Source organism: Mugil cephalus, chromosome 19, assembly GCF_022458985.1.
Source record: "Mugil cephalus isolate CIBA_MC_2020 chromosome 19, CIBA_Mcephalus_1.1, whole genome shotgun sequence".
Classification (NCBI taxonomy): Eukaryota; Metazoa; Chordata; class Actinopteri; order Mugiliformes; family Mugilidae; genus Mugil; species Mugil cephalus.
The window spans coordinates 1713826-1730253 of record NC_061788.1 but is presented as its reverse complement, the minus strand read 5'-3'; the positions used below and the strand labels follow the sequence as shown (position 1 = coordinate 1730253).

Sequence of the window (16428 nt, the reverse complement as noted above, 5' to 3'; positions counted from 1 at the left end):
TCTGGTGGCGTTGGCTCGATGCTTTAATGGACAGAAGAGTTACAGTGGTCACACGTAGAGATGGGTCCAATAATGATGCTAATGGCAGCAACCAGACCCAAAAGCTGCTCAGACTTTTTAATTAGCTTAGCCTCCTTAGCTCTGTTGCTGCAGTTTCTCTCCTGCACAGATGGAAGTGAACCTTCAACAACCTTCAGCTTGAACCTGATGCCTGACAGAGATTTTATATTGGTTGATTCATTTCTTAGTCTTAGTTCTGTTCCACTTGCACGTCACAAAAAGGCTCTGTTTTTGGTCAAAGTTTGCATGTTTTCATTCTTTAAGCAGCAGCACCGTTTCAAAAGAACCAGTATCAGATAAAACCTGAGCCAGACTCGTCCCTGGTCATGCACGTCTTCCGAGCTCCGTGGAGGCGAACGTGTTTACTGCCGTCGTAGAACAGAGTCGCTGTCATGTCCATATTGTAGTCTAGTCTAATAAGTCTGGTGGAGGTGGGAGTTCAGAGGCTCTGAACGTTGCAGTGAGTCCAGTTCCTCGGGCCTTCGCGGCTCCACAGGTGGCCAGAGAGGAGGACGGGGCGGCTGCTGGAACAAGCCAGCTCGATATTTTTAGACGGTTCAGGTGATCTCGCTAATGAGACAAAGCTCAGAGGAACTCGTGTCTGATTTGAGCTGAACGTGTGTGTGTGTGTGTGTGTGTGTGTGTGCGTTAGTGTGTGTGTGTGTGTGTGTGTGTGGAAGAGGCCATTTGTTGAATTAGCTGGGCAGTGTTGAAGTGTTCAGCGATTAAGGTTAATCCTTGAGTCTTGGTGATGTAAGGACTGTCGTTTCTCCCTTCGCTCTTAATACCTCTCCAGCGCATGTTTAGTCTTTGAAAACCTGGCTGTGTGTTTTGGGAGGAGGAGGAGGTGGTGGAAGGAGAAGGGGTGGTGGTGGGTGGTGGTGGGTGGTGGTGGGGGGGGGGGGGATTGTCAGTAGCACCCATTCTGCAAACAAGGATGCCCTGTGCACTCGGCTGTGTACATACGCCATGTGTGGATGCATGTGAGGACGTTTTATTTGTGCGAGCCCGACCGTCGGCGATGGAGCCGAGGGGAAATGATGCATCATGTCTGGCGGAGAGATAAAACAGGAAGGGGGGAAGAAGTGAGAATCGATGATAGCAAACCAGGCCCGAAAACAAACGCCCCAAAAACAGCCTCCAACTGAATCAGAGAGCGCGCTAAATTGAAACAAAAGCCACTTTATTTGGGCTTGGAAGCTCATTTTCTGTTTGTTCCAGCTATGATTTCTGTGACTGAACGACGCTCGATGCTGAAAGAGCTGCAGAGGCCGTTCTTTATCTGCGCTGCAGAGAAAACAAGCCCTTTAAACACGAGCTGGTTTCAGGCCGACTCCTTGTTTTCTGAACGACCCGTCGGAATTATTTTCATCATGGTTAAACTTGCTGACTGTGTCGTTCACCACAAAACCAGAAGATATCGCAAGAGGACGCTTTGATGCTGTGACACAAGATGAAAGAAGTTAATTATCAAAATTAAAACGATATAAATTAGCAAAACAAAGGCATGAATTAGCCTCTGACAGTAGGAACAACTTAGATTAGTCTGGAAACAAACCTTCACATCTCACTGATCAATAATGAAGCGCGTTACGCTGGGTTAGAGCAAAGGTCTTTAAATAAGGACCTCCAACCTACTGTATGTGTCTGTATGAAACTTGGCCCAGTGCTATTCATAAATATATACATCATTATTATCATTCTGTATTCAATATTAAGCTGTTCAATTATTGTACAGGTTCAAATATTCATTTTGCTGTAAACACAAACATATGTTCTCTTTAAATTTGTCGGGGAAAATTAAAGAAATATATAAAAAAATGTCGACCAAAACCAGCCGACCCCCCTGCAGCACCTGCACAGTCCCCCAGGGGTCAAGGACCCCCCCTGTTAAAGACCTGTGGGCAAGAGCAAGGAAACATTCCTTCAGTCCGATTAAATATGTTTATTCTCATAAAACAGCAGCTTACAATGAAATTTAATTGTGTTAAAGTCTAAAACGTTGGTACAGGAAAGCAAAGCGCCAGCACCGTGTTGATGGTTGTTGATTGAGAGATGTTTACCTGCATATAAGTGGTAAGATTTACCTTTAAAACTTGTTGTTTTGTATGTTATTAGCATATAAGTATATAAATAAGTCAGGGCCCAGAACAGAGCCCTGTGGAACACACCTGCACTGTCTATCACACCTATTCAAACAGGGATGTGCATCAGTCCCAAAGCTGCTTCCTGCTTCCTTTCGTAAATCAAAATAAATTTAATTTCCGTTTGTCACCGTGTCGCACTCACACCCCTCGTGAAGGTGAGACGTGCCAAAGACGTCCCTGACGATCTGTGTCAGGACCTGCGATCCTGTTAGCCTCCTGCTTTAGCTAATGCTCGAATCTAATTAAGTAAATCCGCAGACGGGGAAACTGAGGAATCCGGGTCTCAGCGCCGTGTCCCACATTCTCAACGCGTCTCCCGTCTCCGCTCGTCCTCGTCTTCGTCGCGTCCACAGCCCACTGTGACACCAGTGATGTGATGATGTCGCTGACATTATATAGCAGCCGATGGTGGAGGAGGAGGAGGGGGGGGGTGGACGTAGCCTCCCGGAGGCCAGGCCTCCTGGGGGGGAGCCACAGTGTACTGTACATCTCATCCTCGTGTCTCCACACCATTATTCACACATAGCTGGTAGCCACGGAGGCAATTACCATGGCAACAGTGCATCTCATCTCCGCAGCCTCCCCCCTCCCCTCATCTTCCTCAGATAATGTTTCATTGAGTGTGGATTTTGACGACGCATCAGGCGTCAGATTTTTTATCCTCTGTCGGTGCGTTGGTGTCGTTTGAAAACCAAATAACGACCTGGCTGCTATTATCTGCAATTATGTGACTGGGGGGAAGAATCGGCCGCCTTAATAAGAGCAGGGCAGCCTCGATCCATTATTAAGGCCAGTAGTAAATGGAGCTGCGTGGCGCTACAGTTGTTTACTCCAGTGTGGGTATCTGTCGGACACAGTGTGCCGTCCACAAGTGTCACATCACCTAATGTAGGCTGTGATGTTCCCTGACACGTTCCCCTTCAGCACCGCCCACGTTTCCCCTAGCAACACATTTTAACATCTCATCAAAAGAGTTGATTCCTAACGTATTTTTGGATCCAGTCCAGTGAATCTTTCTTTCCGTCTCAGTTAATGTAGATGTGGAGAGGAAGCTCCATGAACTCACTAACCCGCTCTGATCAGAAGATTAGTCTCCAGGAAACCTTTCTCTGCGTAGAACCCACTGAGACCCTGTGTCCTCATACGGGGACGTTAGGTTTTTAAGTTCTGCTTCTTATTCTGCTTCATTTAAACCTGTTGTCCTCGTAAGTGGACGCTCTAGTCTGACGTCTGGTGGCAGCAAAGGGTCAATACACTAATCATTGTGAAACTATTTTAGTGTGTAACTTGTTTATTTATGTTAATTAACTTCTGTAATTTGATATTAACCTCAAATTTAACTAATTTTATCATTAGTAATGAGGATGTTGGGATTTTATTGTTTGCTCAGCAATGTTGAGGAATTAAAATAAATAGTTTTATGTTTTGTTGGTGACTTTATGGTTTTACACAGTAAAATAATCCCTGTTTTTTTACTTCAGAAACTACTTATTGTTCGTAGCGATGCTCAGTGTTGGTGCTTCTTAGTCCCTACTTCTCTCAAACACCTTGGAGAAATTAAAAATGCATGTGAGACGAAGCTCAGGTCTCAGGAGGTTAATCATTCGGTCTAAAGTTTGTTGTTGTTGTTGTTGTTTGGCTGCAGCCGTTGTGTTTAGATGATGTCCTACTACCACTTCACCACATCCACATCACGCTGACTCATTTACAGCCGACGCGTTAGTCACACGATTCTACTTCCTCCTTCTCTGATTTTTGGCAGCTTCGACGGTCGTCGGCCATTTTGCTGTAAACAAAGTGAACTCCTTGGTGCCCTGATGACTTACGATCTGATTGGTCCTTTGCACGAACGAGCAACAACTTCCTGCCACAACAAACCTGGGAGGGTTTGTTCCGGATGTTTAATGTTGTTTGGTTCTGTGATGAGAAGATAAATGGTTCATCAGTAATAAAGCGTAATGATGAATGTGCTGATAGTGCGGCCGTATACAGTGTTTTTATAGGCTCTCAGTCGTGTTAGCTATTAGCTATACAACTAGCGGGTATTAGCTTTATCCTTTAATCTGCCGATTATTTCTGTTGGTTCATTAAACATCGATTTAATTTAACGCCTCGCTTCACCACAGCTCCCGAAAATCTGGAGCCACTGGATGTTTAATTAAAAGATTCGTGACTAATTTTTTCATTTTTCTTTAATTGTGGTGTTTGGTTATTAGCTTCTAACACAGCGGAGGGATGGTGTGTCATTAGTTTTGTTGTTTTAAATCAGTTTAAATCATTTTGAGTTCATCCTGAGGGGAGAACAAACGTCCCAACCAGCTCCTCAGCAGAGGTTCATCCCGGCGCATCAGCGCCATTAAAATATTTTTTATGTGGCTTTAGCTTTTTGTCTAGATTTCCTTCGTGGGTTTGGTTTAATCCCAATCACAAGTCCAGCTGCTTTTTCCTTTTTCTTTTTTCTAAACGCCTCTTGGATCAACACCACCTACATGACTGAGACTTGATCCCAGTCACTGTTTGGGTATTTTAATGGATCCAGAGACAGTTTATGAACGTTGATGCCAATCTTTGCTCCACTGGATTAAAATTATAGCACAAAAATAACTCAACAGATCATCACACAGTAAAACCCAATAAAACACATGAAACTTTAATACTATATACAGGAAAATGAGCCAATATTACATATCAGAGACGTGCACCTCTGGGGTTAAATGGTCCTTTTTAATGCAGCAGACCAACACATCAGATTATCATTTATTTCCTCCTCACTCCCTCAGGCTTCCTGCTGTTCAAGGACTTCTGCATGAACGAGATCGACGAGGCCGTGCCACAGCTCAAGTTCTACGAAGAAGTAAGTACCGAGCGTCATGTAGGTGGAATTAGTCGCGTAAATCCAGCCGCGCTCAGATTCAGCCCGTCCCAGGAAGCCGACCCCGGTGTCTCTGTTTCAGATCAAGGACTACGAGAAGCTGGACTCGGAGGACGAGAGGCTGAGCCGCAGCCGGCAGATTTACGACGGCTACATCATGAAGGAGCTGCTCTCCTGTTCACATGTGAGGGCGCCACCTTCAGACACACACTGGTTACGTCACCGTGCACCCGGGGGGTCAAGTACATTCAGAGCTCACACCTGCTGAGAGGCTGCGTCTCCACAAAGCTCCCGTTTAATGTCTTAGAGGACTGTCACATGGTTTACAAGCTAGAAAAGATCAGGAAAACACGTCTACCAATAATTCTGCTGGTTACAGCTGCAAGAAATTCATATTTTATTCAATAAATAGATTTTTTTATTCATTATATCAACTGTTTTTCTCAGTAGTATTAATCTTTTGGTTAACTGCTAAATAATGAACTTATATTTTAACATAATTATGACACAGCTGAACACAATATTTAGAAATAGATTTATTTTATTTATTATTGAAAACACAAAAGTACATATATTATGAGCAGACAAGAAGTTTTGTCTAGTAATTTTTAATTATTCTAGTTTAAAAAAGAAAAAAGGTAATAGTAATAATAATAATAATTAACTTTTAAGTCGAACATAATCGTGACATATTTGAACGCAATATTTACAAATAGATTTATTTTTAAGATTGTTTAATTTTTTATTATTGTAGACAAACAAAATAGTTATGCATAAATAATAAAAAAATAAATAACCAGAAATTTAGTTTACTTCAGTAAACCGATTAAATGGGCAAGTGAACGTAAATATAAATAAGATAAAAATAATAATTTCTTAAAATAATTTTCATTCTGGTTTTAAAACAGATGGTAATAATTACTTTTATTATAATCATGACATATTTGGATACTATATTTTTTATTATTATTTATACATTTATTTTTAAATTTTTAATTATTTTTTAACATTTTCTATTGGAGACAAACAAAATAATAATATGTAAATGAAGAGGTTAGAGTTTACATCAGTAAACCTATGAACAAACTATATAAGTTAATGTAAATATAAATAAAATTGTTACGCATTTTTTATAATAATAATAATAATAATAATAATAACTCCCCATATGTAATAGTTGGGAAATAAATTTTAAAAAATCAAGAGTCAAGGGAAGTTTAGTGTAATTCATTAAAATCCATGAACAAAGAAAATAAGAATAAAACTATATAAAATCGAATATGAAACATTTTAATATGATTTTTAAAAAGAAAAACTAATAAATTCATATATTTTAATAAAAGGATACATTAGGTCACTGAGGCATTAAGCTCCGCCCACAAACCATCTGATTGGCCCGGCAGATCTTTTGCAAGATTATTTTTCTGCCACAAACTTGTTTGTGAGCATGAAATGGGTCCGGTTTTTAAAAGCTCTTCTTCTGGCAAAGCTGCTGGAACGAGGCCACGTTTACTACAAACCAAACTCTACACACACGACAACAATCGCACAACAAGCGAAGTTAGTGCTGCTGCTGCTTCGGTCCGAAGGGAGGAAGTTATTAAACGCGCCGCCCACGCTCACACAGAGATGAGTGTTCTGCTACAGGCTCCATGGCTGGGGATGGGGGGGCGGAGGGAGGGGGGGGGCATCACATCCTCTCTCAGAGAAAACAGAACTGAAATTACTGCTGGAGCTGCATTTTAATGACCCTTCATTTTATCGCCTTCACTTTTGTTTCAGCCATTTTCCAAGAAGGCGGTGGATCACGTTCAGAGTCACTTGGCCAAGAAGCAGGTTCCCCCGACTCTGTTCCAGGTACGAACCCGTCACCTGTAACTCACCTGGTTCCACGAAAACCAACAGCAGTCAAGTTCCAAACACCCCCCCGGGTTCACACCGGGTCTTAATTAATTCATTCATTCATTCATTCATTCATTAACCCTTTAACCTCCTGCATTTGTTTTGAATGCATCTGAATTTCTTTAAGATCTTCAAATTGGGATTAGTAGGACTTCAGCTTTTGTTTTTGGAATAAATTATGTCCCCAATGTGTAACCAGAATATAAAAGTTTAACGCAAAAGCAGAATTGGAAACGATGCACAAACGTGTACCTTTGAACGTGTTAGATTTTCATGTCATATCAAACCAAATAAAGATAAATAAACTAGTGTATTGACCCTCGGTTACCAGCACATGAGGCCGACGGGTCTAAATGAAGCAGAATGAGCTGCGACAAACCTAAAACGTCCCCATATGAGGACGGCGGGTCTCAGGACGTTAATCAGAGCTCAGCGTAGTCACTGGACTGGATCCATAAAAGTCATTATAGGATCCAACCAAAACATTTATTTCTAAACCACTTAGAGAGATTCTGACTTTTATGATGAAACTTCAGAGTCTTGACTTTCAGAGGAAACTAAGACCATGAGTCACTTTACTTTGAGTCCGTCCTGATAACAATGATAAGAGGTTAAAACGTGTCTCCATTAATTCGTCCTCAGTCAGAACCAGAGATCTGGTCTCAGTCTGTGTGTAAATCAGCAGCAGCGCCACCATGTGGTCAGTAGGATATCGTATCAGCGGCTGTATCTCTGATGTATCTCTGATGGAAAGACTCTCAAACATGAAGTTGTTCAGATGACGCACAGAAACAAGCACAGACTTAAATCCTGCAGAAGGAACCGTGTCCCGGTCGGTAATGACTGAGTTTACACGTTTCATGGTGTAAATTATGTTTCACACACAAACTCATCTGAATCCGTGTCTCCTGTCGTTTCCTAACCTCGACCCAAATCTCTTTCCTTTATGTTTAAGCTGAGCTGTGAGGAGACGTCCTCGTCTGGAGACGTCCTCACTGTAAAGACGTCAAACTAGAAATGTTTGAAATGCATTCGTTTAAGGAAACAGAAACATGCTTGTTTTCATACCAGCGGCTCCTCATGAGGCCGAGGCTGATATTTTTAGGTTCCTCTGCTACGTCTCTGGACACGTTAATGGAGTTAAACTAAAATAGAAGGAGAAAATAAGAATAAAACGTGTTTCAGATGATGTTTGTGGTATTTCCCGTGTTGTGTAGCCAGAGTCGCCTTAAACCCTGATGACGAGGACGAGGACATGTTGATGTCGATTGTTTGACGTCTTCTACAGGATGAATCTGTAAATTTTCTGATTTTACTAGATGCTCCTTAATGCAGCGTCCTGAAACCAGTAGACTGGATCCACTCGGTTGGTTCTGGTGCAGCCTCAGTCTTTAGAAACCTGCTCTTCTAGCTAGCGTGGTTTAGATTCGTGGTCTGATTTAAGGTAAAGACGACATGAAACAGACACTAACACAGTATGAGTGGGGAAGGACTTCACGATACGTATCACGATACGTATCACGATACTTGAGTCGCGATACGATACATTATTAATGCTACAGTATTGTGTGGCTAACGTTACTTCTCAGTAAAGCGTTTTATTCAGCTACATTTATCATAACTGAAACTGAGGCTAATCCACTTTTCCAAATCCGTACTAGTTCATATGGATCATAGTTGAGTCCATTTTGATCTGATAATCCACATCTTTCCTGGTTTCTCTGTATTTACTGATAAATTCCACCGTGTTTCTGCCCCTCAGGGGGCGTGGCCACAGGAGGAAGTGACATCAATGCATATCCTCTATAAGCAGGGACAATTTGATTTGAACATCAGATGAACAGCGATAATTCATTGGACAAATTGAGTCAAAAATCAGGATTAATTCAAGTGATCCATTTCCAGCTGGTGGTGGAGGAAGTTTTCACAATCGGCCCAAAACTAAACTTTTCTCTTTCTTTTAAAAAATATCATGATAAATTATGATATTTTTTCCACTCTGCATCATAGTACATGTGTATATATTTTAAACACTAGTAGTTTTAAAGAAAAAATCACTTTTTAAATGCTTTTCTGATCCTCCGTCTTTATTTAATGTCGTGGGATGTGAAGACTTCACTGTGATTCATCTTTTACATGATGGATCAGTTTGAAACGTCTTTGTGTTTATTCCCATCGAGGTGTTTACATGGAGCTTTTCTATTCAAACAGTTCTAATCAGGACATTTGGTTCCATCTAAACTAGGGGCAGAAAACATCGATGGAGTTTTTCTTCCGATACAATATTGATTTTAAAAGTAAAAGTCGTGTTTCTGATCAGGAACAAATTCCTCCACCAACACTTTTACTGCACAAGAGCAAGAAACTGGAAACGGATCATTTGACTCTTTACTTTCTGGTTTGAGGGTTTTCAAGCTCTGGTCATAAACTTTTAGATCAGCTGATGAATGAACCTCCTTCATCCTCCTCCTTTTAACCACTGGGTCCGTTGATAGAAGAATCTTCTTTCTGACACTTTTCCTCCTAAACTGCGTCGTCTTCAGTAGCGACTGAAACAAACTAAAACATCTGATGATGTAAAATAAAGATGAGGATCAGAAATGGATTTAAAAAGCTGATTTTCTTTAAAACTGCTGAGTTTTACCGTGTTTTATTTCATATTTAACATATGTTCACATGTGTCAGTATAACACTTCCAGCACCAGCTGGAAATGGATCATTGGAATTAATCTTGTTCATTTACTGAGTTTGTCCAATGAATTATCTCTGGTGTCATGTGATGTTCATATCTACGTGTATTTTAAGCTGCATCTGTAGAACATCACAACATCATAACATGACGCTGTGTATCCGTACGTCCTCCCCGACGGTTCGTCCTGTGAGTGCAGCTAGTTTAACGGCGTTAACTAAAGTTAACTTTATAAACTCCTGTGAACGTCCAGGACCAGAACCCGGCTCCTTAAACTGGTTTAGAACCGGCTCCTCTTCAGTTTAACAGAGGCGCTGGAGTGGAAGGATTCAGAGTTAAACCTGAAGTAATCTCCTCTAATCTCTCATGAGTGCGTCTTTAAAGCTGGAGGAAAACAGCTAAACCGTCTCAGGTCACTGTTTATCTGCTCTGATAAACAGCAGCATGTGTTCTTCTAACTGGAGAAGCTACGAGGCTATTTCTGGAAGGCGACCGCCCATTTGATTGAAAATAACTTTGTTTGTTTTCTCTTTTTTTTTTCGTGTGTGCGTATGTGACGTGACTAGAAAAGTTGTCGGCCTCCAGAAATGCGAGCGTCCGCGTCATCTCCACGTTATCCGCGTTATTTTTAAACCCCAGACTCTCGGCTTCATACTGCTGCTAATTAAACATTTAGCGTGAAGAGTCAATTTGCAAAGAGGCCACCCAGGAAAAAAAAAAAAAAAAAAAAACTAAATCCAGACAAGAGTTTTCTTTCAGGCGGTAAATTCAATCAAAGATTTCCTGTTTTAGACGACAGCGCCGCTTTTATTCGGGTTATTCTGACTGTTTACGCTCAAAGATACGACGGCGTCTTCAGGGTTCACGCCAACGCTGCACGATGCGTTCACACGACAATTACAAACTCAACTCAACTGTGTGTGTGTGTGTGTCTGCAGCCATACATCGTGGAAATCTGCGACAGCTTGAGAGGGAAGATCTTCCAGAAGTTCATCGAGAGGTGAGGACATCGACACTGAGAGCGACGGAGATTCAGGCGTCGTTCGAAGGAAACTCACAATTTCACTGTTTGTGTTTTTTCTTTTCAGCGACAAATTCACTCGTTTCTGTCAGTGGAAGAACGTGGAGCTCAACATCCACGTGAGTGAAGCTCTGATGTTCATCATCCACCTGCTCTTAAAGGGATTAAAACGTGTCGCCATTAATTTGCGTCCTCAGTCAGAACTAAATCAGCAGCAGCGCCACCATGTGGTCAGTAGAATGGAGGGAAGGGAGGGAGGAAAGGAGGGAAGGTGTAAGGTAGGAAAGGAAAGAAGGATAGGAAGGTTTCAGGGAGTAAAGGATCAGAACAGTGAACGTCTGGTTGTTGATCTGATCCTGACTCTGTCACATTAAAGACGTTTCACAGGGAACCAGTCAGATTTAATGTAGAGACACTTTCAGGACTAATTTTAGAAATGAAAGCACCGAACCAGACTCTTCCTGTCTGATTTCATCTTCTAATATTAATTAGATGAAAAGTGTAGTAACTCATTGTTCACACGGACGTGACTAACTTCCTGTTTTGGTCCGAACATTTCGCGCCCTCCACACATGATTTCTGTCACTTAGACTAAAAATATCAGACGGGGCCTTGAAGACGCGCCGCTGTTCTGTAAAGTTCTCTAAAGTCCTGGTTCCTCTGGTTCCTCTGGTTCCTCTGGTTCCTCTGGTTCTCCCTCAGCTCACCATGAACGACTTCAGCGTTCATCGGATCATCGGCAGGGGCGGCTTCGGGGAGGTGTACGGCTGCAGGAAGGCCGACACGGGGAAGATGTGAGGACACGCACAATAATACAAAATAACAATCAATTAAAGGCTGTGTTTGATGTGTGTGTGATGTATGTTTGACATGTGTTTGATTGACAGGTACGCCATGAAGTGTCTGGACAAGAAGAGGATCAAGATGAAGCAGGGAGAGACTCTGGCTCTGAACGAGAGGATCATGCTGTCACTAGTCAGCACAGGGGTCAGTTCAAAAACACAAAATACTAGAACTGGAACATAGGTTTCTCATTTCCAAGTTTTCATGAATGCATCATCTAAGACGGTGTCAGAGAGATGGAGAGTAAATATATGAAGCTACAAACAAATGACCTAAAAATAGTAACAAATCAAATCATAAATAAATAATAATAAATGTCAGGATGTAAATTTAAATATTATTAGAATATGATCTACAGTATAATTGCGCCTCCTCATCCTCGTCCTCGTCCCTGTTTATTATTAACAGGTTTGTCTCTTTTTTGGTCTCTTTTCTTCAGGACTGCCCGTTCATCGTGTGCATGACGTACGCCTTCCACACCCCCGACAAGCTCTGCTTCATCCTGGACCTCATGAACGGTACGACCCCCCCAGTTTAACTCCACCCTCTTCATCCTCCTCCTCTATGTGAGGGGGGTCATGTGACCAGTTCATTTAAAGTCCAGTTTCCTCAACATTTAAGAGAATTATGGGATATCACACATTAACAAAAAACACATTTCAATGGAAACACGTACAAAGAGCGACTCATTTAAATTCCAGAAATCTTTTATTCCACTCACAGCTACTGCAGAACAAACCTGTCCCACATGTAAATACATGGATGTTTCCAAGCAACACAAAACAATTACTCCACCACCTGATGCACAACCACAACCAGAGTACGAGCAGACGGAGGATGAGTCAAAACAAACACAACTAAAACGTGTGGAGTCCATTCACAAGGAGGAGGATAGAGGGATGGAAGGATGGAGGGAGGAGGAGGGATAGAGGGATGAAAGGATAGAGGGACGGAGGGATGGAGGGATGAAAGGATAGAGGGACGGAGGGATGGAGAGATGAGGAAGGATAGAGGGAGGTGGATGGATGGAGGGATAGAAGGATAGAGGGATGAGGAGGGATAGAGAGATGGAGGGATGGAAGGATGGAGGGATAGAGGGAGGAGGAAGGATAGAAGGAGGTGGAGGGATGAGGAAGAATAGAGGGATGGGATGAGGAGGGAGGAGGAAGGATAGAGGGATGAGGAGAGATAGAGGGAGGAGGAGGAGGACGGATAGAGAGAGGTGGTAGGATAGAGGGATGGAAGGATGGAGGGAGGAGGAGGGATAGAGGGATGAGGAGAGATAGAGGGATGGAAGGATGGAGGGAGGAGGAGGGATAGAGGGATGGAAGGATGGAGGGATGAGGAGGGATAGAGGGATGAGGAGGGATAGAGAGATGGAGGGATGGAAGGATGGAGGGATGAGGAGGGATAGAGGGATGAGGAGGGATAGAGAGATGGAGGGATGGAAGGATGGAGGAATGATGGAGGGATAGAGGGAGGAGGAAGGATAGAAGGAGGTGGAGGGATGAGGGAGGAGGAAGGATGGAAGGATAGAGGGAGGAGGAAGGATGGAGGGATGGAAGGATAGAGGGATGTGGAGGGATGGAAGGATGGAGGAAGGATAGAGGGATGAGGAGATGAAGATGAGGATAGAGGAGTAGAGGAAGGATAGAGGAGTGAGGATGAGGAAGAATAGAGGGATGGAAGGATAGAGGGATAGAGGGAGGAGGAAGGATGGAGGGATGGAAGGATAGAGGGATAGAGGATGGAAGGATAGAGAGGAGGGAAGGATAGAGGGATGAAGGATAGAGGGAGGAGGAAGGAGGGAGGATGAAGAAGAGGATAAGAGAGAGAGGATAGAAGGAGGAAGAGGATAGAGGAGGAAGGATGGAGGGATGGAAGGATAGAGGGATAGAGGGAGGAGGAAGGATGGAGGGATGGAAGGATAGAGGGACAGATGTGGACATGGACTGAGTCAGTGAATTGTTGTGGTTTAATCAGGATCTTCCTGAGTCTGAGTCTCACATTGATCCTCGTCTCCTCCCTGAGAGGGTTGATCAGAGGGAGGAGGAGGGAGGAGGTGTTGGGACGTGTCTCTGATGTCCTCTCTGTGTCTGTGTCCGTGTCCCCATCCAGGAGGAGACCTCCACTACCATCTGTCCCAGCACGGTGTCTTCAGTGAGAAGGAGATGCGTTTCTACGCCGCAGAGATCATCCTGGGTCTGGAGCACATGCACAACCGCTTCGTGGTCTACAGAGACCTCAAGGTACCGCGCCTCCTCCTGCACCTCCTCCTCCGCCACCTCCTCACTCACTTACTCCTCCTCCTCCTCCTCCTCCTGCACCTCCTCCTCCTGCACCTCCTCCTCACTCACTCCTCCTCCTCCACCTCCTGCTCCATCTCCTCCTCCTGCATCTACTCACTCCACCTCCTCACTCCTCCCTCCGCCTCCTCCTCCTCCTTCTCCACCTCCTCATTCACTCCTCCTCTTCCCCCTCCTCACTTACTCCTCACTGCACCTCCTCCACCTCCTGCACCTCCTCACTCCTTCACCTCCTCCTCCTGCACCTCCTCTCTCTGTGGCTCCATGTCTCCATCTTCTTCTTCTCCTCCACCTCCTTTTCATCCTCTTCATTATTATCCTCCTCCACCTCGCTCCCTGTCTTGTCCCTTTCTTCTTCTCCTCCACCTTCATCTTTATCTTCTTCTTCTCTTCCTCCATCACATCGTTCTTGTTCTTCTTCTTTTCATCCAATTTCTTCTTCTTCACCTCTTTCTCGTGATTCTTTCCTTCTAATCCTCCTCCACTACATCCTCCTTGTTCTTCTTCTCCTTCTTCCACCTCCTTCTCCTCCCGCACCTCCTCCCTTTTATTCTCCCCACCCCCTTCTTCTCCTCTTTGTTCTTCTTCTTCTTCCTCAGTGACCTTGTGTCGTGTTTGATGTTTTGATGTGAACTCCTACATCTGATCATTGTGTTCAGTCTCCATGGTAACGGCTCATCTCTGTCGAGGAGGTTTTAGACGTGTTGATCCACCAGACTCCTCCTCCTGCTCCTCCTCCTGCTCCTCCTCCTCCTCCTGCTCCTGCTCCTCCTCCTGCAGAGACATCCTCTGATCCTCCATCAAACCTCCTCAGAGGAGCGGTTGCAGCCGTCCTCTCCTCCGTCCTGTTTTCCCTCTGGTTCCTCCTGTTTGGACCGGTTGCCATAATAACAGATATATTTTTGCTGGAAGTCGAGGAGCAGTTTTAGGGCCTCGATAAACAGTTAAATACTTCTGTGGGGGGTGGAGGGTGGGGGAGAGGTTAACCAGGACAGCACACAGCTTTCTTTCTTTCTTTCTTTCTTTCTTTCTTTCTTTTCTTTTTTTTTATTGTCTCTATCCTCTGCTGCCGGAAATTGGAACTTAAGTCATGAATTAGCGAGGCCTCCGCCATGAACTCCGACGCTTGTGATCTTATCTGTGTCCTCCTCCTCCTCCTCCTCCTCCGTCAGCAGCAGCATCACCTCCGTGTGTGTTTCCTCCCTCAGCCAGCTAATATCCTGTTGGATGAACACGGCCACGTTCGGATCTCCGACCTCGGCCTCGCCTGCGACTTCTCCAAGAAGAAGCCTCACGCCAGCGTGTAAGTGTTGCCCTCCGATAAACTCCTTCATTTAAGTATTAGTCCTGGTCTCCAAACCCTCCCAGCATGCTAATAGTAGCGCCTTCTAGCTTCCTAGCCTCCCAGCTAATAGTAGCTCCTCCCAGCTTCCTAGCCTCCCAGCTAATAGTAGCTCTTTCTAGGTTCTTAGCCTCCCACCTAATAGTCACTCCTTTTAATTCCTAGCCTCCTAACTAATATTAGCTCTTCCTACTAACTCAGCTAATATTAACTCTTGCTAGCCTCCTAGCTAATAATAGCGCTTCTTAGCCTCTCAGCTAATAGTGGCCCCTCCCAGCTTTCAAGCTAAGAGTCACTCCTTCTAGCTTCCTACCCTCCCAGCTAATAGTAGCTCCTCCCAGCTTCCTAGCTTCCCAGCTAATAGTAGCTCTTTCTAGGTTCTTAGCCTCCCACCTAATAGTCACTCCTTTTAATTCCTAGCCTCCTAACTTAGCTCTTCCTACTAACTCAGCTAATATTAACTCTTGCCAGCCTCCCAGCTAATAGTAGCTCCTTCTAGCTTCCTAGCCTCCCAGCTAATAGTGGCCCCTCCCAGCTTTCAAGCTAATAGTAACTCCTCCCAGCTTCCTAGCCTCTCGGCTCATAATCGCTCTTTATAACTTTCTGGCCTCCCAGCTAATAGTCACTCATTTTAATTCCTAGCCTCCCAGCTAATAATAGCTCTTCTTAGCCTCTCAGCTAATAGTGGCCCCTCCCAGCTTTCAAGCTAACAGTCACTCCTTCTAGCTTCCTAGCCTCTCAGCTAATAGTAACTCTTCCTACCCTCCCAGCTAATAGTAGCTCCTCCCAGCTTCCTAGCCTCCCAGCTAATAGTAGCTCTTTCTAGGTTCTTAGCCTCCCACCTAATCGTCACTCCATTTAATTCCTAGCCTCCTAACTAATATTAGCTCTTCCTGTTAACTCAGCTAATATTAACTCTTGCTAGCCTCCCAGCTAATAGTAGCTCCTTCTAGCTTCCTAGCCTCCCAGCTAATAGTAGCCCCTCCCAGCTTCCTAGCTTTCAAGCTAAGAGTCACTCCTTCTAGCTTCCTAGCCACTCAGTTAATAGTTACTCTATCTAGCCTCCCAGTTAATTGTAGCTCTTCCTCGGCTTCCAGCCAATAGTAGCTCTCCCCAGCTTCCTAGCTAACGGTAGCATCTCCTAGCTTCTTCACCTACCAAGTAGCTGAGGTGACCAGGCGTCCTCTTTTTCCTGGACATGTCCTCTTTTTGAGACCTAGAACTGTGTCAAACTCAGACTTTGAAA

The 16428-nt window shown here is 44.0% G+C and overlaps 1 protein-coding gene across 1 annotated transcript in view; it reads left to right on the top strand.

Annotated features, from left to right (window-relative positions):
- Positions 1-16428, top strand: part of grk3 (G protein-coupled receptor kinase 3) — a 63212-nt gene that overhangs the window by 28475 nt on the left and 18309 nt on the right. Inside the window, exons 4-13 of the mRNA XM_047569960.1 lie at positions 4988-5061; positions 5162-5263; positions 6862-6936; positions 10609-10670; positions 10759-10810; positions 11394-11485; positions 11579-11678; positions 11974-12052; positions 13653-13783; positions 15049-15143. Of these exons, the coding sequence (XP_047425916.1) occupies positions 4988-5061; positions 5162-5263; positions 6862-6936; positions 10609-10670; positions 10759-10810; positions 11394-11485; positions 11579-11678; positions 11974-12052; positions 13653-13783; positions 15049-15143 (862 nt within the window). The remainder of the gene's footprint in view (positions 1-4987; positions 5062-5161; positions 5264-6861; positions 6937-10608; positions 10671-10758; positions 10811-11393; positions 11486-11578; positions 11679-11973; positions 12053-13652; positions 13784-15048; positions 15144-16428) is intronic.